This window comes from Leucopleurus acutus (genome assembly GCF_964270905.1).
Source record: "Leucopleurus acutus genome assembly, chromosome: 6".
In the NCBI taxonomy this organism is placed as follows: Eukaryota; Metazoa; Chordata; class Mammalia; order Artiodactyla; family Delphinidae; genus Leucopleurus; species Leucopleurus acutus.
Window position 1 is genome coordinate 63,111,159 of NC_139149.1, and position 22,989 is coordinate 63,134,147.

General features: G+C 41.3%; 1 protein-coding gene across 7 annotated transcripts in view; it reads right to left on the reverse strand.

The window, feature by feature from the left end:
* Nucleotides 1-492: 492 nt before the first annotated feature.
* NFE2L2 (NFE2 like bZIP transcription factor 2) overlaps nucleotides 493-22,989 on the reverse strand; it is a 76,538-nt gene continuing 54,041 nt past the window's right edge. For 5 of the 7 annotated variants that reach the window (XM_082841170.1, XM_082841176.1, XM_082841173.1 and 2 more), the window contains exons 2-5: nucleotides 4,183-4,449; nucleotides 3,496-3,585; nucleotides 2,625-2,816; nucleotides 493-2,207 (exon numbers count right to left, since the gene is read on the reverse strand). In XM_082841170.1, the coding sequence (XP_082697296.1) occupies nucleotides 975-2,207; nucleotides 2,625-2,816; nucleotides 3,496-3,585; nucleotides 4,183-4,446 (1,779 nt within the window). In that variant the 5' untranslated portion in view covers nucleotides 4,447-4,449 and the 3' untranslated portion in view covers nucleotides 493-974. Of the gene's footprint in view, nucleotides 2,208-2,624; nucleotides 2,817-3,495; nucleotides 3,586-4,182; nucleotides 4,450-4,973; nucleotides 13,045-22,989 lie in introns of those variants that run through there. The other 2 variants (XM_082841171.1, XM_082841174.1) reach the window with 2 other exon arrangements.

Sequence of the window (22,989 nt, forward strand, 5' to 3'; positions counted from 1 at the left end):
CCTTCCAACTTCCTGTGTCTGTAATACTCTTTGTTAGTAGGATGGTTCTCCCACACCTTCAAATGTATGGCATATATCTTGATAGGAGTAAAAGAACCGGTGTTTTCATGTCAAAGTATATAGAGCATTTTTTTTAGTTGAGATATACTTGCTGCTGAAGAGAAAGTGGTTTTTTTTGCGGTACGCGGGCCTCTCACCGTCGTGGCTTCTCCCGTTGCGGAGAACAGGCTTCGGACGCGCAGGCTCAGCGGCCGTGGCCCACGGGCCCAGCCGCTCCGCGGCATGCGGGATCTTCCCAGACCCAGGGCGTGAACCTGTGTCCCCTGCATCGGCAGGCGGACTCTCAACCACTGCGCCACCAGGGAAGCCCGAGAAAATCTTTTTGATATATTCCATTTCCCTGTATCTCCCGTACCAATTTAGTGTAGTGCTTTCCATATTATTGTCATAAAAGATTGTGAATGAACTTCAAAGAAATAATTTAATGGTCATAATATTCCTTTATTAGTACCAGCTTTTCGACTAAATTGTCTTTTGCTAGAGCTAAACAATTTAATATAAAAAATGCCATTTTTTTGTTCATACAGTATTTATTTAAAAAATTACAGTGGTTAGTTTTGCAACTATTTGCTTTTAGCCAGATGTATCATATAAATCTATGAAAGTAACAAATGAGATAAGAACAGTATAAATAAGGAGTTTTTGTAGTATTTACATGTATATAGAAACTAGCCCCAATGGTGTTTTAAGAAATTAAGTTTGCAGTTAAAGTGAAACTACTGATTCAGCATACTGATAACTTATTTTAATGCTTCTTAAAGTTTTATATTTTCTACACTAGTTTGACTATAATTTTGCATAGAATTACTTATAAAGTATATTTCTGCATTTCACATCACAGTAGGAGCTTTTAGTATAACAGTACAACAACAAAAAAAACCCACTAGCTCAGAAAAGGTCAGATCTGCTCAAATCTAGTTTTTCTTAGTATCTGGCTTCTTACTTTTGGGAACAAGGAATACATTGCCATCTCTCGTTTGCTGCAAGGAGTATTCACTTGGGGAGTACGGCTTTCCATCTTCATCACGTAGCATGCTGAAGACTTCAAGATACAAGGTGCTGAGTTGTTTTTTCAGTAGATGGAGGCTTTTGTCATTTTCTCCTTTTTCTTTGAGCAATTTTTCTTTTTCATCTTTTAAATGATCTAACTCTTGCTCCAGTTCCACTATATTTTCCAGTTTTCTTTTTCTGCAGTTCTGAGCAGCCACTTTATTCTTACCCCTCCTACGTATGTCTCTAATTAATGCAAGTTGAGCCTCGTTGAATTGTTCCTTGGACATCATTTCATTGAAGTCATCAACTGGGAGGTTAATGATTTTTTCTACAGGGAATGGGATATGGAGAGCTTTTGCCCGTAGCTCATCTCTTGTGAGATGAGCCTCCAAGCGGCTTGAATGTTTGTCTTTTGTGAATGGGGTTTTTCGATGACCAGGACTTACAGGCACTTCTTTCTTTGGTGTATTTTCACACTGGGCATGACACACTGGAGCACTGTTCCTCCGAGATGATGACAAGGGTTGGACTGTATCCCCAGAAGGCCTTACTGGCTGTGTTTTAGGACCCTTCTGTTTGACACTTCCAGGAGAACTATCTATTTCTTCCATTTCAGAATCACTGAAGCCAAGCAGTGTGTCTCCACAGATGGTAGATTCCACTGAGTGTTCAGGTGATGCCATGCTGGGACTTGTGTTCAGTGATATGCCAGAGTCAGAATCATTGAATTCTGCTGTTGCACTTTCAGGGTGGTTTTGGTTGAAGGCTTTACAAAGTGATAGATCAGAGATATCAATGGGCCCATTTAGAAGTTCAGAGAGTGACTGGCTTAAAGTAGCAGAGGAGGGCATGCTGTTGCTGGTACTGGGCTCTGCTATGAAAGCGGAATAAAATTCATCACCAAAATCTGTATTTACTGTGGCATTTGAAGTTAATGAGTTCACTGTCAACTGGCTGGATTCTTCTGTGGAGAGGATGCTGCTGAAGGAATCCTCAAAAGCACTGAGAAAATGTGGACTGCAGTTACCTACTTCTTTTTCCAATGAGGGGATTGATGAATAGAAATGATAATTGTTGTTAATTTCCGCCAGTTTGGTTTCTGGACTTGGAACCATGCTAGTCTCAGCCAGTTTGTCACTTTGAATATTAAGACACTGCATGGAAAAGAAGTTTATACTATGTTAAGTCAAGGTTAAGCTATTTTTAATAGCTGATAATCCATATCTGATGGTAATCTCTCCCCACCCCCATTCACACCAGGCTCTTCTAGAATTCAGAGGTAATTCCCATTTCCAACAGATACTTATGCCTAAGCATATGTATTATTTTCAGAGTTCCCAGATCAGACTTCAGGTTTATAACCTGATCTGTCCCTCAAGACATCCAGTCCATTTAACTAACAAAAGTTCACTGAAGTGAGCATGGGCAGCTCTCATGACTAATTTAAAAGCACCCTCCAATCCTTCCTATAAGTAGGTGGCATATAAATAATAAATAACTGGAATGACTAATTTAAAGGGACTGAATATAAAATAGCATCTTTGGTATTTATTATATTAGATCTTAGTTACCTGTAATTCTGGAATGGATAATAGCTCCTCCCAAACTTGCTCAATATCCTGCTGCATATCATCTAAATCAGCAGTGGCTAACTGAAGGACAGCAGTTTCAGGTGACTGAGCCTGATTAGGAGCAATAAAGACTGGGCTGTCGATGTGGCTGGGAATATCAGGAACAAGTGACTGAAACGTAGCTGAAGAAACCTAAAATTGAGAAGGCATTTATCTACATGAATCTGCCACCAGCAGTGGATGGGTATGCTCCAAGGCCATCACAACATCTTAGACTGGAATTGGCTGCAGTTCTGTATTTCTCTACTTATAATGGGGACTTACGACTCCTATTTCTATATAATGAAACAGATGTTTTTGTCCTGCCCAGCTGACTCCACATTTATTCATTTACTAGCTTGATTGCTTTATCCTATGCATTTGAAGGTAAACGTCAAAATGGGTAAGAATAATCTTTAGAATTTAATTTGTATATATGTATGTAATACCTAGTATAGTGCTTCAGACAATAAACTTATTAAAATTGTTAACCGAACAAGTCTTGGTTTACTACCCAGCTTGCTTTTTACTCACCAAAATTTCTAAGTACCTATAACAAGAGAGTTAACTTGTTTCCACGGTTATGCTCACCCATCCCTCTGGCTATGCAGGAGTAAACGTTTTTGGTTTTGTATTATGTGGGGGAAGGAGTTGTGTCTTTTTTTTTTTTTCCCAAATCATAAAGTTACCTATAGGCTAAGGTTTCCTTGATAAAATTTGCTCCTGAAATAGTTTTTCATTTTTTTTTAAAAAATGGAGATACATCAAAGGGACCAATATACGATATGTTATGTATAGTTGTGGAGATTTGCTGTTAACTAAATGTTAATACCTCATTGTCATCTACAAATGGGAATGTCTCTGTCAAAAGCTGCATGCAGTCATCGAAGTACAAATCATCTGGTTTGGGAATGTGGGCTACCTGCATAAAAGGGAAAGACACAGAGGAAGAAAAAAATTGTTCCGTGTTCATAAAATGTTTACAGTCTAGTTAGTCAAACATTCCTCTTGTTTCAGAAGTCAGTTTAGTATAGTAAAGAGCACAGAATCAAACCAGACTATCTAGTTTAAAATCTTGGCCCCCACGCCCCTATTTATTGCCCAGTTTCTGGGCAAGTTATTTAACCTCTTTGGGCTTCAATTGCTCATCTGTAGATAAAGTAAGATAATGGTAATTAACTCATAATTGTTGTGTTGATTAAATCAATCAATATTTCAAGTACTTTAGTAGAACAGTACCTGTCACAGTACATGAATAATCCCTACTACAACAGTCGTACTACTGTCACTACTGTTGCAGCTGTTTGATCCTTACAATTACATAATGTTTTTATAGCTTACAAAGCTCTTCCATGTAATTTATGTCCTCCTAATCCTTACACTGAGGTAAGTCAGTCAGGCACTGAACTCATCAGTAGGCTGAGGTTGGGAAGTTGACTTAATAAGTTCATGAAGTAAAAGGCAAAGCTGGAACTCAAATCCAGATGTTTTACCTTCCCAAGAACTGAGTACCCTGTACCTGGGAGTAGTTGGCAGATCCACTGGTTTCCGACGGGATGTGTTGTGCTGGCTGAACCGGGAGGAATTCACCTGTCTCTTCATCTAGTTGTAACTGAGCGAAAAAGGCTTTCTCTTGCTCCTTTTGCAGTTGTTCTTGTCTTTCCTTTTCAAGTTTTTTCTGTTTTTCCCGCTCATGCTCCTTCCGTCGTTGACTGAAGTCAAATACTTCTCGACTTACCCCGAGATCTATATCTTGCCTCCAAAGTATGTCAATCAAATCCATGTCCTATGTTTAAAACAAAAAAGGAAGGAGAGAGACCATGGTTAAAATAGTTTTAAAATGGCAGATACCACATAATTTACATTATGCCATTGCTGATGGTGGGGGGTAGGGAGATTACAAATAAAATCTGAATGGGAACACAGATCCAAAGTTCTGGAAGGACACAGTTAATTCTATTCAACGTATGTATCTTTTTTTTTTTTTTAAATCAGCTACAAACAGCTATCCAATGTAATCACTTATTACTTGGATTATTAACAATTTGGGTGATGGTAGAGGTCACTAACAACAAAGTAACAAATGTTGCACATTAACATTCTTGAATTAAAAGAACTCCCACACTTGTTTAATGGAATAGAGAAATTAGAGCAAGCACTCCAAGCCAATGGTTTATTATGAGAAGTGGAGTTTGGAAAACATGATTGAGCATGTGGAATTTTTCCCTAAACTTGCTTAGCAAATAGCAGTTTACAGGGGAAAAAAAAAACCCAAGTTAAACTGTCAACCTAGCAGTTGTGAAATATCACCTTTCATTTGGTCTTCGCTATAGTGGATTATCTTTTCCCCATCATTTCTCGCTACTTCTGTGTCTGTGGTTACTTATTAAAAGTTTCCTCTTTTTTTTTTTAATAAATTTATTTTATTTATTTATTTTTGGCTGAGTTGGGTCTTCGTTGCTGCATGCGGGCTTTCTCTAGTTGCGGTGAGCGGGGGCTACTCTTCGTTGCGGTGCGCGGGCTTCTCGTTGCGGTGGCTTCTCATTGCCGAGCACGGGCTCTAGGCACGTGGGCTTCAGTAGATGCGGCACACAGGCTCAGTAGTTGTGGCTCATGGGCTTAGTTGCTCTGCGGCATGCGGGATCTTCCCGGACCAGGGATCAAACCCGTGTCCCCTGCATTGGCAGGCGGATTCTCAACACTGTGCCACCAGGGAAGCCCCAAAACAGTTTCCTCTTGACTTGAGTTTTAGCTCCTGAGGTATGAACAAATTAGTAAATTCAAGTCCTAGCAAATGGTAATCTTGTGTGGGTGAAGCAAGAGATTGCCAAAAGAACTGGGAAAGGGGTAGTGCCCACTAGGCTCACTCCTGAGAAATCGTAAATAACCCTCTTAATAACACAAACCAAAAAAAGGTGGCTCTAGGGAAAAATGGAAGGTAATATGTTCTAAGGTATGGGGAGAATTGTACAATGAGGGAATGGTTATTTTGATTTATATTACAAGGCTAGGCTTAGGTTACCATATCCATATTTTCCTAACCACACATGTGTCAAAAGCAATTTTTCTGATTTACAACTTTAGTTTTTGTAAAAGTCTGAACAGGTAGGAAATGTAAATCAGTTTCCATTTAACAAATCATCTGTGTTGAAAATAATGAGATGGAGACTGGAAAAACTGACAGAGAAAGGGAATTGGGATCTGAAGGCCAGCAGACACAGTGTGTACAGACATCAAACTTTGTATTGCGGTTCAGACAGCAGTTGGCAGCACTGGGCTGCCCAGTGCATTTACGGCTCTACTACTTTCAGCCTCCAAAGGACAAAAAACAACATGGCTGTTGCTTCACTGAGCAGTCAGGCTATTTCACCCAACAAAGTACAAGCACAGACCACCCAGCCTAGAGGCAGCCCAGCTAACTGGATAGTAGAGGCCACCTCTAGCCTTGATTGAAAGTTGGTGTTAGAATCTTAAATGCTATGAAACCCTGCTCATGAGGTTCATTACTCTAGCTTTGAACAGTATAACTTTTAGTACAAAGCACACACAGTAGGTATAATTAAAGCAGTATCTGTAGCTCTTCAGAACTGGCTAGGGTATACCTGTTTGTAAGCCAACATCTATTAAGGGCTTTCTATATATGCCAAGCATTGTTCTAAGTACTTCAGATATACACAAACCAACCCTCAAAACCACATAAAGAGGACATGTATCCCTATTTTACAGATAAGTATATTGAAGCTTAGAAAGAAGACGTACTACGATAAAGTGCCAGGACAGGGATATATACCCAGGCATGAGTACAATATGAGCCAATCCTGGACTCCTGATTTTTAACCACTAGCCCACACTAAAAATACGAAGTCTGATCACTGGACAGTGGTTCCTAAGTGGGGCAGGAAATAAAATCCATTGTTGTATATGTAGACTTTGCCTTGACGTATTGGTGGTGGGAAGAAGTGGCCATCACCACTTCAAAAGACTGGATTGAGCAAATGTCACCTGGATTATTTTCCTCGCCACAAGCAACAAAATAGGAATCGTAGAGCATTCAGTCATACGTGGCTATCTTCTCAGGGGGCTCCCCACTAAAATAAAACATGAGAATTTCCATTTTAAAAATAATTTGTTTCCACTTTAATAGACATGTTTACACAAGGGTCATGTGAAAAGAGAAAGGCCCAAGATATAGAGAAACCTACTTTAAAATTCTAATTAGGTTGGGCCATATCTTCTGAGGGAATCTAGCTACAGCTGAGTATCCTGTCTGGGCCATTCTCCAAACTGGAGCTAACGACCAAGGTGCTAAGTCTCGTTCAGGGTGTTCACTACTAAATGCTAGCACTAAAAATTAAGGAAATGCATACTCATGCTATCTCAATTGAACTCTAGTTTCTCTATAAAATAAGCAGTACCTGTAGCCACCTCTCTCAAAAACTGACACGGAAAGTACATTGAGCTCTTCAGAAGGTCAACAATAGAGAAACCCAAATACTTGTCCCTGCACCTGGGGGTCAGTCTGCCACATCTGCCCTCACTTCCCCAGACTGCCCTAGGCCTGGGGCTTCTCCTTGTTCAGAGATCCCAGGATAAAAACCAGTACTCAGTTTTGACTTTTTCATGGAAGAACTGAAAGAGCACTGAAGAATTTATGTTGGAAACACCTCATAAATATGACTAGTCCAAAGTATTCCTAGAACCCAGAACTATGGGTGGGAAGAAAATTTCTAATGTCATTTACTCTAAAATTGTCAGTGGCAATCACACCAAGAGTTGATACAACTCTGTTCTTTCCTTTTCCCCCCTTTCCTCCCCATCAGATGTCTTGAGTGGGTTTAGGTGTTTTAGCTATAAATTTAGTATAATTGTTCCATCCTACCCCTACCATACGGATGTTGGTGGATCAAATGAAATGTAGAAGAAATTTCTCTATAAATGTAAAGTATATGTAAGTGTTGTTATGCATCCCAACAAGAAGTAGGATGGGCCCTACTACTTGCTGTAAGTGAGACCAAGCTCCAGGCCAAAGGATAATGAAGTTACAGACGGAACTGTAGTGGGAGCCTTGAAACAACACTCAGCCATAAAGCTACTTGGTTCCTCCTCAGGGAAGGTCTGAAATTGACCACTAGGCATGTGAATCGTGTGTTGTAAATAACATACACTTTTATGTAAATTTTATGTACACACACAACACCCTCTCGATTCCTGACATGACTACCCTTCAATGCACAGCTCCAAACCAATTCAATGTTTTAAAATTTCCCATAACATAATTAGACAAGGACACATTGATGGATCCTCATCAACAAACAGGAAAAATAAAACACAAAATGTCATTTGGATCCGCTCCTGAGCACCTGTTCTTGTTATCTGATCTGAAACAATGCTGGACCCTGGGAGGTGGAGGGGCTCCTACAGCCAGAGCTGACCGGCTCCACCAGGAATGCCACCAAAAGATATTTCAAGTGACAACATCTAATTGTTCTTAATGAAGGCTGGGCAGCCTTCAATGAGATAATAGACCAAAACAGGTTTCAAAGTGTTCTCAGAGGTTTTCATTTTTAAGTTTATTTTTATAGAATGTTTAATCTTGCCATGCAAGGTCTCTGAAAGAACACATCTGCTTAAAAAAAAAAAAAAAGCTGAGTTTTAACCACTTTGAATTCCTTTAACACAGATGTTCTGATCAAATTCAGAATTCAGTAACAAGGGGTTGCTTGTCATGGCCTTGATATATCATATACTGTGTTACTCAGATTTTCACATAAGTTTTGGAAGAACAAACCTGCAGCGATTTGATATTACATGAAATATTCAAAGCTTTATGTTGAAAATGAGAACAGCAGAAGTTTGTTGACCCACGACTCACTGGTGGGGAGCCCTGCAGGCCCAGGACTGTGTTCTGTGCTGACCTCAGGCAGTGAGCTGTCTTGAAGGAGCCCTGTGACTGGGCACATGACTTACTCCACAAATGACCCATCTCTCTGCAAAATTCCCGAACCATCTAAGAGGAAATAGCTGGGGTGGTGCCCATAACAAAACGGACAGTATGGAAGGACAATGCCAGTGGAAGAATTAAACTGCTCTCCCACACTTCAACCTGAGGCACTGAGGAAGCATGGCTGCCCTGCAAGAGGGCAGATAAAAAGGGTCTGGGGAGGGAGAGGAAATGTGTGGCATTTCAACAGGTACTTCCTTAAGCTTCCCAAGGGCAACACAGGCACTGGCTGTGAGCCTTCACATGCCATATGGAGCAAATGCCGTCTGACATACTTGGTGTCTGAATTTTTGTTGTTGTCCTTTTGCAATTCCTGAGTGTATTCCACGTTATGTTGCTAGCTTGGCTTCGACAAAATAAGGCAATTTAATAAGAACGTAAATGTTTGACAATTCACGTTAAATCACCATCTGGCCCAATGGAAACAGTCATATTGAAAATGTCTCTCTCTATATATATATCATCATTTGCCATCTGGGTAATCTGTTACGCATTTTATGGGAAATCTGAAGTTGGACTATTAACTCGTACCACTTTAAAACAAATGTCTTTGTTCCAGGATAAACAGAAGAAGGCCCTTGAACCATAATCCCATAATAATACGTCTTTTGCAAGCCAATTTTAGTGCTTTGAACAAACAAGCATTTATCATGCTCAGATGATCCCCCCAAATCAGAAAAGATAAAGTAAAGATATCATCTCTTCCTAAATTAAAGCAATTCAGTAAACTAAGGCTTTAGAAAAGTATTTGAAATGAAAAATAAAATGGTTTTTATCATATACATTCAAATGTATAAATGAAGCTTGCACCTCCCAACCCCTTTCCCTACCTGCCCTCTCCCATCCTCTGTTTTGTCCAGAGGATGACGGGAAGGTGGTGGGAGGTTTCTTCTAAAAACAAATTTCACCAATAAACTTTTTTAAAAAATTGCACAGATAACTAACTTTGTAAACAGACAATGAAAACTGATCCTCACTTCCAATTTTACAGTATAAGTGTTAAGACAATGTCTCAAGTGATTCCTTTTTTTAAATTTTTTATTTTTTTTACATCTTTATTGGGGTATAATTGCTTTATACAGATTCCTTCTTAAAATCATGTATTTCCAATAAGAAAATAATAAATCTTCTTTTAAAGTTTATTCTCCTGAAATCAATCTCTCCATCCAAATATTAACTACTGGCATTCAGAGTCTAAATTGCTTTTCTTTCATACATTTCAGTCTTTATATTATGCCCAGGTGGTTATATTATTCACCTAAAAGCTAAATCTGGTTTAATATTTTTTTCCATAGAAGCTGCTCAAATGTTTTTGGGCAAAACCGGATGGAACATGAATCTCATCCTACTGTCCGTTGAAGTATAAACCAAATTAAGAGGTATAGGAAAGTACAAAAACAACTGAGGGCATGCTCGAATTCTGAAGAATTGATTGAACAACAACAAAGATCTCCTTGATTCACAAGGCTCTACTCTGCAGTCACAATCCTTACTCCTAAAGTAAAATGACACCAAAGCAGGTGTGTTTTTAAAATACATCTCACTGATGACTATTCTATTTCATAAATATTTATCTGCCTATTTACTTCTCTCCTGCTTCATTACAAGAAGATACACAAGACAAGGCCAACTGTTTTCTCAGACTTCTAGAGAAGGCAGATGAGATGACAGGTTATTCTCTATAGTCTGCCCACATTCAGGTACTTTTCTTGAGGCTACTGGACTGATTTGCTAACTTCTGAATATATTGCTGTAATAATTATGGAGCAGGTGATAAAAAACAAAGATCACAAAAAAACATATTTATATAGAATCACAGAATGTTAGAGATGGAAGGGGACTTACAGCCACCTAGGCCAAGTGTAAATGTCACTGGGTTAATCTGTGTTAACTACAGCTCCATTTTTAAAAATAACTGGCCTAGCAACCAGTTTCTATGTCAGCAGAGACTCCTAACAGGTAAAAGTTACCACTAATCCAAGTTTTCCTTCTCGAGAAAATTTACCAGGGATTATTTCCTCAATCTTCAATAACTAGCAATTCTTTTTGTTTTGCTTTGTTTTTTAATTTATTTTTATTGGAGTATAGTTGCTTTACAATGTTGTGTTAGTTTCTGCTGTACAGCAAAGTCAATCAGCTAGAAGTATACATATATCCCCTCCTTTTTGGATTTCCTTCCCATTTAGGTCACCACGGAGCACTGAGTAGAGTTCCTTGTGCTATACAGTAGGTTCTCATTAAAATAACTAGCAATTTTTAACAGCATAAAAAATCTCAAACACACATCAAGACATGAATTATTCAACAAGTTAAAACTCTAGGGACTTCCCTAGTGGCGCAGTGGTCAAGAATCTGCCTGCCAATGCAGGGGACACGGGTTTGAGCCCTGGTCCGGGAAGATCCCACATGCTGTGGAGCAACTAAGCCCGTGCGCCACAACTACTGAGCCTGTGCTCTAGAGCCCGCGAGCCACAACTACTGAGCCCACACACCTAGAGCCTGTGCTCTGCAACAAGAGAAGCCACGGCAATGAGAAGCCCACGCACCACAACGAAGAGTAGCCCCCACTCGCCCCCGCTCGAAAGCCCGAGCACAGTAACGAAGACCCAACGCAGCCAAAAAAATAAATTTTAAAAAAACAAATTCTAGATCACAAATTTGCTATTCCCTGGATCACAGATGCATCCTTCTACCCTTTTGTCTTTCAGCTAAAAAATGGTCCAGTTTCCTCACAGTCCAGCTTGTTACTGTGTACAGACATTTTCATGGGCTGCTTCCTGTTCACAAACAAGTTTCTCAGCAATGACTCAATCTAAGAAATGTGATCCAGCCAGTTTACTGGAACTCTCACCCATTACGCTTGTCTGTACACTGTAAAGCATGATGCAAAGATAACAGCAAAACTGGAAAGTGAACAGACTAGGAACTTGGACTATTTTCTCAAGAGGCACATGTGTTTGGCCAAAAATAAATCATAAAGGACAGTTAATTTCCAAAATAGCAGGTGAGGCTACTGCTACGAAAAGTGGATGGATCCAACTTTCCCATGGGAAGTTTCATATCTGGATGCCAGCAGAGTTAATTTCTGGTTGTCTGTATTTAAGCAGGATGCTGCTGCTGGGCCTCAATCAAAGGGCTTATGCAAGGGTCAGTCACTATGTCAAGAGAATGGCTTGGTTAGATGAGCAAACTTCAGAACATGTTTTTTCTCATCTCTTCCCCATTTTGAAGAAGCCATGAATGTATTCAGTCCTGGATGCTGTCCTCTGCACATGAAAGGAACTTTGTGACACGGTCTTCCATCACTATTAGAATGAGTCTACAGTAAAACACACACACACATCTTACCAATATAACCTTCAGGTGCACTGGCTCTAACTCCCTAACTCACTTTACCTAACATACACTGAAACTAACCTAGCGTGGACTAACCAGGTCGTCAGATGTCTACCTTGAGCTCAAACAGCCCTGTTTGCTCACCCTCCTGCCCCTCCTCCTAAAGGGCAGCCCCCATGAGGGAGGGCAGTACCCTAGCACACTGGAACTACTGGGGCTCTTTACTGCCACTTCTGAACTTCCTCAGTGATCCTTCACCCTCTGTGGATCCTGCATTTGTAAACAGAAATTATTTATTTCTATCTTAAAGCTCCTTTTCAGATTTAACTGCCTACAATTAAGCTTTAAAAGCTAAGAATTGGGACAGTCACCCAGGCCTGCTGTTTCTTGCCGGTAGCCAAAGACCTGTGTTGCCTGTGCTGGTGGTGGCAGTGATGAATTTTAGATACATATGTATTATATATTGTAATATAGAAAGACTCTAAAACATTTAGACTTTTTTCTTTTTTGTGCATCCTGTTAAAATACTTTCCAAAGGGGGGGGTCTTTAATTTCTTTTTTAGTGTGAAATTTTTGAGTATGAAATATTTCATACTAATAGCTAAAAGATCACTTCCGAATGGTGATAGTTATAATAAAGGTGGTGGTCAAGATTAACAAGATTTAGTGTCCATACTACCCTAAATGGATCATTAATCCAGCAACCCATCTACTACATGCATATAGCTCGCCATTCAGGTGCCAGGAACTGCGCTAGGTGCTGGGGACACAGACATAAACAGAGGACAGTCTCTGATCTCAGTTTAGAGACTCAAGGAGAAACATGTAGGAGCCAAGGCAGCACAGAGGAAGTGTCACTAAACTGCACAGAAAGACCTCACAGGAGTGACAACTGACTTAAGTACGCCAGTCACAACTGCATGAACATCCCACCCGCTTAAACAAGGGGTAAGCCGGGTTTTTCCAAACATCTAGTCCACATGACTATCTGAAAGCAAAGGAGGTTTTGGAGTGGAGAACACAAACAACCCATCTCCACTCACTCTGCTTTCTTGGTCTCCCCTCTGGTGGCAGCAATCCCCCCACGCCTCCCCGTTTCCCCCCAGAGGCTCAGATCCTCCAGCACGAGGAAAATTCTCAGAGACTTCCTCCTCACATGTGGACTTTTCGGTCAGTATGACTCATCTCAGCTGAGATGGGAATTACTGCTAATGCCACACTGTCACAGAACGCTGCGACTGGAGGGGCCCAGAGGACTCACAGCCCCTTCCATTTTTCAAATGGGGAAACAGGTCTAGAGGATGAAATGACTTGCCCCAAGGTCAGAGATCAAGGATTCCAAAACTACTATGGTCTACTTTTCTAATTTTACAAATCCTGCCAACTTATTTGGCAGAGGGGGAAAAAGATACATTTTTGCTTCACTGTTTCAATTTGCACCTCTGGCCCCAGCTTGCCAGTCTGCAGGTGCCTCGCAGCTTCTATTTGAGCTGGCATTTGCCGAGCACTTCATGGTTTGCAGGGGTGTTCACTGCAGAGCAAGGGGGAGGTGGCTTATCTTCATCTACGAATGAGCACAATTAGGCTTTGGGCCTCGAGCATCCCTGCCCCAAATTGCATGCTTGGCAAGTGGCAGAGCCAGGACCCCAACCAAGAACTGATTCTGAGCCTGTGGGCTCTTCCCACCACTGCAGGACAAAGGCTGCAAACTGCTTTAGCCCCAGGTGGGACGCTAAGGCTTGGAAGCTGGCTCTGCTGAAGCTCAGACCCACCCTTCCTGATGACTCAGGGCAAATACAGTCAACGGCACACACAGAGCTTAGCATTTAAATCTTCCCATAAAGCCAATATTTACCCCGTACTTTGTATATCTTATGTTATCTGGTCTGACTAAACTGCAAACTCCTTCAAGGCATGACAATGTCTTTTTTTTTTAACTTATTTATTATTATTTTATTTATTTATTGTTTCTGGCTGCATTGGGTCTTTGTTGCTGTGCATGGGCTTTTCTCTAGTTGCGGCGAGCAGGGGCTACTCCTGGTTGCGGTGCGCGGGCTTCTCCTTGCGGTGGCTTCTCTTGTTGCGGAGCACGGGCTCTAGGTGCGTGGGCTTCAGTAGTTGTGGCTCGTGGGCTCTACAGCGCAGGCTCAGTAGTTGTGGCACACAGGCTTAGCTGCTCTGCAGCATGTGGGATCTTCCCGAACCAGGGCTCGAACCCATGTCCCCCTGCACTAGCAGGCAGATTCTCAGCCACTGCACCACCAGGGAAGCCCAACAATGTCTTTTCTTAATAGATGGTAGATGTACATAGTATAAAATTTAAAAGTTGCAAAAGTAATCTCCCAGTTATCCTTCCCCAAGGCAACCATTGGCATCAGTTTTCTGTGTTCTTAGGAAGATATTCTATTAAATACACACCCGTAGGCACACATACAAGTAGCATATAATCATAATGTTCCACACTTATTTCTCCCTATTTATTTTAGAGATGGTTCTATATCAGGGCCTAGAGTTGTTCCATTATTTTTAATGGCTGAGTAGTATTTCATTATGAGGATGTACTATATTATTTAGTAATTACTTAATCAGCCCCTCATTGGGCTTTTAAGTTATTCCTAATCTTTTGCTATTACAAATGATGCTATAATGGCTACCTTTGTACATAAATCATTTCACGAATGTGTGAGGATTATCTGTGGGATAGATACTTAGAAGTGGAATTGCTGGTCAAAGAGTATATGCATTTTTATTTATGATACATATTGCCAAACAGCTCTCCACAGAGGCTGTACCTTTTACACCCCACCAGCAATGAGAAATGCTCATTTCCCCACTCTGTTCCCCACTCATGTGTCCTTCACACCTTGCGGCATATTGGCACGTGGTACCCACTCAATAAATACATTGTAATTGTTGATACAAGGTCTCCTATATTAATTCCAGAATCATTTCAAAATCAGCCCTCCCACTATTTTTAAAGATAACAAAATTAAGACTAAAGAAGAGAATATACTGTACATACATACAATCAGTTGTCCGGCAAACAGCATTTGTTTAATCACCAGTCTATGTCCAGCCAAGGTAACCTTGGTTGGTGCCTTTGGAGCTGGTAAAACATCTGCAGGGGCAAGAAATGTAAAGGCCACGGTGCACACAGATAGACAGAGGCTAGGCAAAGTCTCAACAGGTGAAACAGGCAAAATCAGCAACCTCAGCCCTTCTAACAGGCAAGGTAAACTCCAAAGAAAAACCAAGTCCAATTAAAAATGGAACTACCATATGATCTAGCAAATCCACACCTGGGCATATGTCTGAAGAAAACAAAATAATTTAAATTTGAAATAATTGAAATAATTTGAAAAGATATATGCACTCTGATGTTCACTGCAGTGTTGTTTACAACAGCCAAGATATGGAAGCAACCAAAGTGTCCATCAAGAGATGAATGTTTAAAGAAGATGTGGTTTATATATACAATGGAATATTAGCCACAAAGAATGCAATTTTGCCATTTGCAACAGCATGGATGGACCTGGAGGTATTAATGCTTGCTGAAATAACTCCAATAGAGAAAGACAAATACTGTTATGTTTTCATTTTATATAAGGAATCTAAAAAATAAAACAAATGACTATAGCAAAACAGAAACAGACTCACAGATACAGAGAACAAACTAGTGGTTACCAGTGAAGAGAGGCCTGGGGGAGAAGAGAATTAAGAAGTAACAAACTACTAGGTATAAAATAAATAAGATACAAAGATGCAATGTACAGCACAAGGAATATAACCAATATTTTATAACTTTAAATGGAGTATAATCTATAAAAGAAAAAGCAGGTTCAGCCAGGCTGACCCATCCACCAGCTCTCTAAAGACCAGGAAAAGGCATCCTTGTCTAGGGATGTGTCTCTCAGAAATATATGTCTGTTGGCCATTAAATTACATTGAACACACAATTGACTAAGGGGAGCTGACAGTGATCTTGCAGACCACACACCAAACCCCAGGTTTACAAATGAGAATCCCAGGGCCCAGAGATGCTAAATGGGTAAATGGCCCTAGGTCTCATTTGACTGAGCAGAACCCAGGAGGGGGCATCTGGTCAACTAACACAAATTAGATTTCAAACTAGACTTTCCTATTGCATGCACGCACGCATTCATTTATTTGGCTGCGCCGGGTCTTAGTTGCGGCACTCAGGATCTTCATTGTGACACACGGGATCTTCGTTGCAGTATGTGAACCCCTAGTTATGGCATGTGGACTCTTAGTTGCAGCATGCATGCAGGATCTAGTTCCCCGACCAGGGGTAGAACCCAGGCCCCCTACACTGGGAGTGCAGAGTCTTAACTACTGGACCACCAGGGAAGTCCCCCTATTGCAATTTCTATTCCTTAAATTCATGAAATACTAGGAATTATTTTGAAAACAGACGTTTACAAAACTGTTGTATGGCATTCGACCCTGCAGCCAAATTAATGGCCTATAAAACTCTGTCACCTGACTGAAGTTTCTGCAGAGAACTTTCCTTTCCCTACTCCTAATCTCTAAATCCTGGGTGGTCTGTGTCCATGCTCAATACAATAGGGCTAAGAGCCTCCCAGTTCTAACCCTTACTTCAGGCAGATCGTCTCCACTACCAAGAGCAAAAGTCTAAAAAAAATTTAAAAAATTAAAGTGGACCCCTGAGAACTCCCAAATCATGGGGTCAAAGCCTTGGACCCACTAAATGCACATTCCAAACGTGACTGACTCATCCAAGGCCTCACCAAGACCAAGTGTGACCTCAGAAATAGTTCTACAACTCCTTGGAGAAAGGAAGCCCTCAAGACACCAGTCCTTCCATTTGCAGTGCTTTCGGAGCACAAAATACTTTCACTTGCATGACTGTATCATTTAATCTTCATGCTACTCTGTGTGAAGATCAGTGGGATGAAGAAACAGGTTCAGAAAGGTTAAATATCAAAGGTTGCCCAGCTTGTCAGCTGCATCTGTAGCAGAAGCAGCCCTCTCTAAACCTGACGGACAGACCCATAAATCAAATCACCATTTAATAACTCGCAATGCCTCCCTTTCCTCCTCTATGCCTCAAAATAGAAATAAAATTCTGGTTTGCTCTAAGGGTGCCCATTGCAGTTGTTGGTGGCTTCTTCCTTTAAGTCAGTTTTGTTAATAAGAAAACAATACCATAAAACAGGCCTAAACTTTTACCGAATGATCTCAGGCAACCTACCTAAACAATAAACACATGAAGTCAAGCTCTCAGTCTTTTTCTCAAGGGCAAAAGCTATGGGTCTGGTTTAAAATCTCTGGCTTTGGGAAAAGAACTCTCTAAATTAAAATATGAAAGCCAGATGTATGGAGTTTTCTAAAGTAAATGATCACACAAAGTGTGGGTATTATTTGTACCTTATTACTATTCCCCATGAAAGTATCATTATACTGCCCAACAAAAATACATGTCAAACATGGAATCAATCACCCTGTCTACTGGTAGGCACAGCACAAAAATTCCTTTCTCTCAGTGCCTAAAATAATTTCTTTTTAAAGGCCTTTTCTTTGGTCTGGATCTCGTGGAAGCTCTTTGCAGCCCTGACGCCCACCATGTTTCCAATGCCAAGTAAACCGAGGACCCAAAGCAATAGGCTATAAAGAACATTAAGTTCAGTACCCGTCTAGAATTAGGGCATGCCATGTTACAGTAACTTTTAACCTCAGTTTCTCCATCTGCTGAAGGACAGGGTTGGGTTAAGTGACTCCTAAGATTCCTTCCTCTAAACACCTCTGATTATAAAAAGTCAAAAATACAAGTCTGAAAACTAATTTTGAACTTTAAAACAAGCTAATTTCATCTACCTATAACAGATGCTCTAAAGCAGTACTTTCCAGTAGAAATCTAATGCAAGCCACATGTGTAATTTTTTTTTTTTTTTCTGTATGCGGGCCTCTCACCGTTGTGGCCTCACCCGTTGAGGAGCACAGGCTCCGGACACGCAGGCTCAGTGGCCATGGCTCATGGGCCCAGCCGCTCCGCGGCACGTGGGACCCTCCCAGACCGGGGCACGAACCCGTGTCCCCTGCATCGGCAGGCGGACTCTCAACCACTGCGCCACCAGGGAAGCCCCACATGTGTAATTTAAACAATTTTAGTAGCCTTACTAAAAAAAAGTGAATTTAATGTAAACAATATATTTATTTCACCCATGTCAAAAAATTATTCTATCATGTAACCCAAATGTTTCAATTATTAACGAGCTATTAGAAGTGACAAAACACTCAACATACATAACAAATCTCACCTGAAGGCATCACATGAAATGCTGTCCCCCCAGAATAAATTTATATTCAACAGAAAAATATCTTATCCTGCTTCTGTCTTAAATTTTTAATAATTCATTAAGATTAAAAATGCAGATCCTCAGTTACACCAGCCCCATTTCAAGTGGTCAAAAGTGACCAATGGCAAGTGACAGTGCAGCTCTGGGGACCTACAGAGTGAGTCCTCCACACTCCTGAGGGGGGAATTCTAATGAACCAAACTCCTCTGTTTCGCAACACCGTAACATTAACCCTTCCAAAGGACACTAGGCAGTATTTATACTGTTAGCAATTATTTGCAAAAAGCTACTTCAATGACCTGAAAGTGACAGTGTGAGTCTTAAGTTACTAAGAGGGCTCATAAGGACCACAGGGGATCACCCTGATGTTAATGAGCAATGTCTGGTTCAGAGGCCACACAATTACCAGATTATTGCAAAGGGCATATGAAGAATGGGTAGAAATAAGGGGCTTAGGTGCTAGGAAAATACTCTCTGTTCCAACTAAGGATATGAATTAACCCTGAGTCTGGAAATGACATTTCAACTGCTTCAAATGTATACATTTGAACATGCACAGTATCCACTGTTGTCACCAACTGCCAGGCAGCAATTTGGACCTCTTAAAAAGTAATTGATAAGTATATATACCACATTTCATTCTCTTAAAATCAGTATAGAAGGGGCTTCCCTGGTGGCGTGGTGGTTAAGAATCCGCCTGCCAACGCAGGGGACATGCGTTTGAGCCCTGGTCCTGGAAGATCCTGCATGCGGCAGAACAACTAAGCCCATGCGCCACAACTACTGAAGCCCGCACACCTGGAGCCCGTGCTCCGCAACAGGGGAAACCACCGCAATGAGAGGCCCGGGCACCACGGCCAGAAGGGGCCCCAGCTCTATGCAACTGGAGAGGGCTCGCACGCGGCAGCAAGGACCCAACGCAGACAAAAATAAATAAATAAACTTATTTTTTAAAAAATCAGTACAGGAATCTTTTACTTTCCTTAAGGTGAATCTTTTCAATTAACCCACTAAATAAATATGTAAGGACAATGGCTACCTGGTGAGCCTTTACATTAAGATTTGAAAACAAAAGATCACAGTGCCAACATGCTAAATCCAGGTAAAGGTAAGTATGACACAATCTAACAATAATAACAGTAAGTGCATTTACTGTGCGCTTTCTATGTGCTCAAGACTCTTCCAGGCACTTGTGCCCATAAGCTCACTTGTACTCACACCAATTGGCAAGGAAGGTGGTATTAAGATCCACACCGTTTATATTACAGAAGAACTCACATAACAGAGGCTCTTACTCAGAATACCCGAGGCCTCTTTAAGGAGGCTGCACAGTGCAGTCCTGCCAGGGCTCTGCTGCTGACTAGCTGTACAGAGAGCTCTGGGCTGTAAGGAAAAACCGAGACATCATACCTGTCCTCACAGAACTGTTTTTCATGTGGGAAAAAGGTATGTGAATGCCACTTAAAAATACAGAAGACAAGCCAGGGGTGAGGTATTAATGCTATTAATAAGTTCAACACCTGTTGCAGATGTCAAAGGAACATGAGAAGCATCTAATTCTGAGGCTTCTGGGTCTAACCACTATACAAAAAATAGAAGGTGAGCTCCTGATGTATTTACATCAGACATCACATGGCAACACCGAAGGGCAGTGGGTGTAAAAAGTTTTCAGCTGTGTCATCTCCCCCATGGGTCTTATAGAAGGTCTTTCCCTTCACCACTCTGCCTTTCTAAAGAGTTACTTAGAGGTAGTTATTACAGAAGAAATACTTTAGTCTTTAAAGACTAAAAGATGGGCTGGGGCTGGGAAGAGGGCAAGGCCACAGGGGTCAGCTCAGGAAGGCTGCGTTTAGCCTTCCACTAACACATTTCCCCCCACCCCCCCACCACCAGCTTTTTCTGTTCATACAACCTGCCTGTGGACACTGCCCCATCTCTAGGCCCAGAACCCCAGAGTAAGAAATTCTGCTACCAGTGAAGGAGTGTGTCTGGCATGGGGTTCAAAGAGATGGCTCTTCAATCCACATAAGTAGGGGATCCAGCAGACAAGCTGGAGGATCCCACAGAGGAGACAGGGCACACGTAAGGCCTTGCCATTGATTGGTTTTCTGTCTCCACAACAATCAGGTCCTGACATGAGACCAGGACACGCCACAGGAGAATATGAAGCTTATAGCGAAGAGTGAAAAGGGGCATGGATTACCAGAATTCAAGGAGGGATTTTTTTTTTTCAAGTGGGCCAAGGAAATCTCAGATGCCACATATTCAAACATTCCTGACAAAGAAAATGTATAATTATGATAATAATCATCACAGCCACCAGCTGTTGTATGCTAGATCTTGTGCCCAGTTCTTACTTAATCCTAAGAATGCTGTGACATACCTATCACCCACACCTAATGATGATAAAGCCAAGGCACATCCCACTGTATTATCACTCATTCAAGCTCTCTGGGCCTCGATTCTCTCCCTATAAGTCAGGGATAAGGCTCCTTACCTCACAGGGCGGAGTAAGGAGTACACAGGACAAAAATCAGTGTGTGAAAGCACCTGGCACCTGGCCGGCATGTGGAAGAGCCTGAGAGACTGCGGCTGCCTTCCCCAACACTGCTAGATACCCACATCTGTTAGCTCAGGGCTTACAAGCAAAGCCTCTTTTCTGGGACAGGAAAGAGAGGATATTGTCTGTTTTTTCTCTCTTGGGTGAATTTTGCTAATCACTGAGGCCGGAAGCCAAGGATGAGATGGTCCCAGCTGAAGGAAGACGGTGAGAGCAAAAGGATCTTAGCGGAGGTCAGGAAGAGAGAAACTCTCCCTGTGCCACCACAGAGAAGAAAACAATTCATCCTAAAAGCAAACCGGCAACTTCTGGCTCGTTCTTCCTCTCCTTTCACCAATGGAGTGAATACCCTGGCGATGAGTTTCTGTTAAAACCCAGGAACAGCAGGACCTGCAATCTTGAGCACAGATGGTTTCACAATGGTGCCAATAGGAGAAAAATCTACTCCCTCCTTGAAAAAGGGAGCTTAAAAAATTTCTTCTTAAATGGCTAACAAAGGTGGTACAGATCAGAGTGACAGTTACAGATCTTCAATACTGCACTGGTGATGCCAAGGCGACGAAGCCACACCTGCACCACAGCCAGAGCCCCTCAGCATCTCTGCCGACACCTGCCCATCTTCTGATGCATGGGCCATAATAACTTCCTGTCCACATCCAGCTCATGTGTCTTGCCCTTTCCAAAACCTCCCATGATTTCCAAATGCCTTAGATAAACGTGAAACGCCACGCATGGGCACCGAAGGCCCCGTTCAGCCAGCCCCACATTAACCTTTTCACCCCGAGTGACCCTATATGCCGCCACAGGCCAGATCACGCCTGTACCCTTCCTCCAGCTTCCAAGTGAAGCTGAGCCAAGAGGAATCCTACCAGCTTAAAAAATCTAGATAGACTGCTACCTCCTCCAGGACGTCCTCTCTGAGCACCCCAGCTGGAAGTGACATTTTCTCCTCTGCGCTGTCATATATCACCAATGAATATCACTTGTATATATACCAAGTTCCAAGAGGGCAGTAATGGATTCGCTCTCACATCTGCTGAGCGAGTGCTATTAAATAAGCACCAGGCATGGTGCGAGCCACCAGAATTACAAAAATGACAAAAACATAGTCCCTATCCTAGAGGAAGTCATACCTTAAGCAGGGGAGATGGAGATGTAATTTATACTCATTATGATATGAAACATGCCCTATAATCCAGGTGTACAAAGAACAAAGGGACTGATTAATTAGGAGAAGGGGTAATTTGAGAAGCAAATGTCCTTCAAGGAGGATAATATATTTGCTACATTATCTATCTTAGAAGATTAAAACAACTTCATGCCCCGAAAGTTCCCTAGGGCGTGTTAATACCTAATAATACTTGTGGAATGAATAAGTTACATTTAGGCTTAGAACTCAGCATTTTCACTGTGTACCTAAGGTGTCTGGGGGGTTAAAGAATTCTAATTACTTAATAAAGGTATCATGTTTAGTATCAGTTATAGCCCAACTACGAGTCATAGAAAAATTATTTAACTTCATTCAAATTTTTCTTTGGGTACTCTACTAAAAACAAAATATTATACCTTAAGAATCATAAATGCACATTACTTCAGGTTAACAATAAAACTGATCTTTTGAGACAACAAATGTGATAGTATTTTCAAATACCCATTAAGGAATTTTGTAATCTGGATAATATAACAATTAGTCAATATAAATGCGGATTAACTGTATTTTCATAGAGGACACGAGCTATTTCCCTCAGGCTGATTGTCAGGAAAAGGACAAGAAAGTGGGCAACCTCACTTTCCTCCCTATTCTAGACTTTGTTTCTAAAGCATCAATCTATCACCAGAATAGCTCAACCTCTTCAGCTACTCTATAGCTTCCCTTACTATCTGTCCTCAGTACCCAAACTTCTTCAAAAAGTACCCGGTAGAAAAGGCAGTCAAGACCCAGAGAGGTGTGGCATATGACTTTTAACTTCACCCTGAAATTTAAAATAATGTTTAGCTTATCTTTTTAGGACTAGTTCCCTGCAGCTATAGGCTGGAAAAATGGTAAATAGCAGCGGTAACAATCACCAGGTCAAATAAAACTGCTCTGTG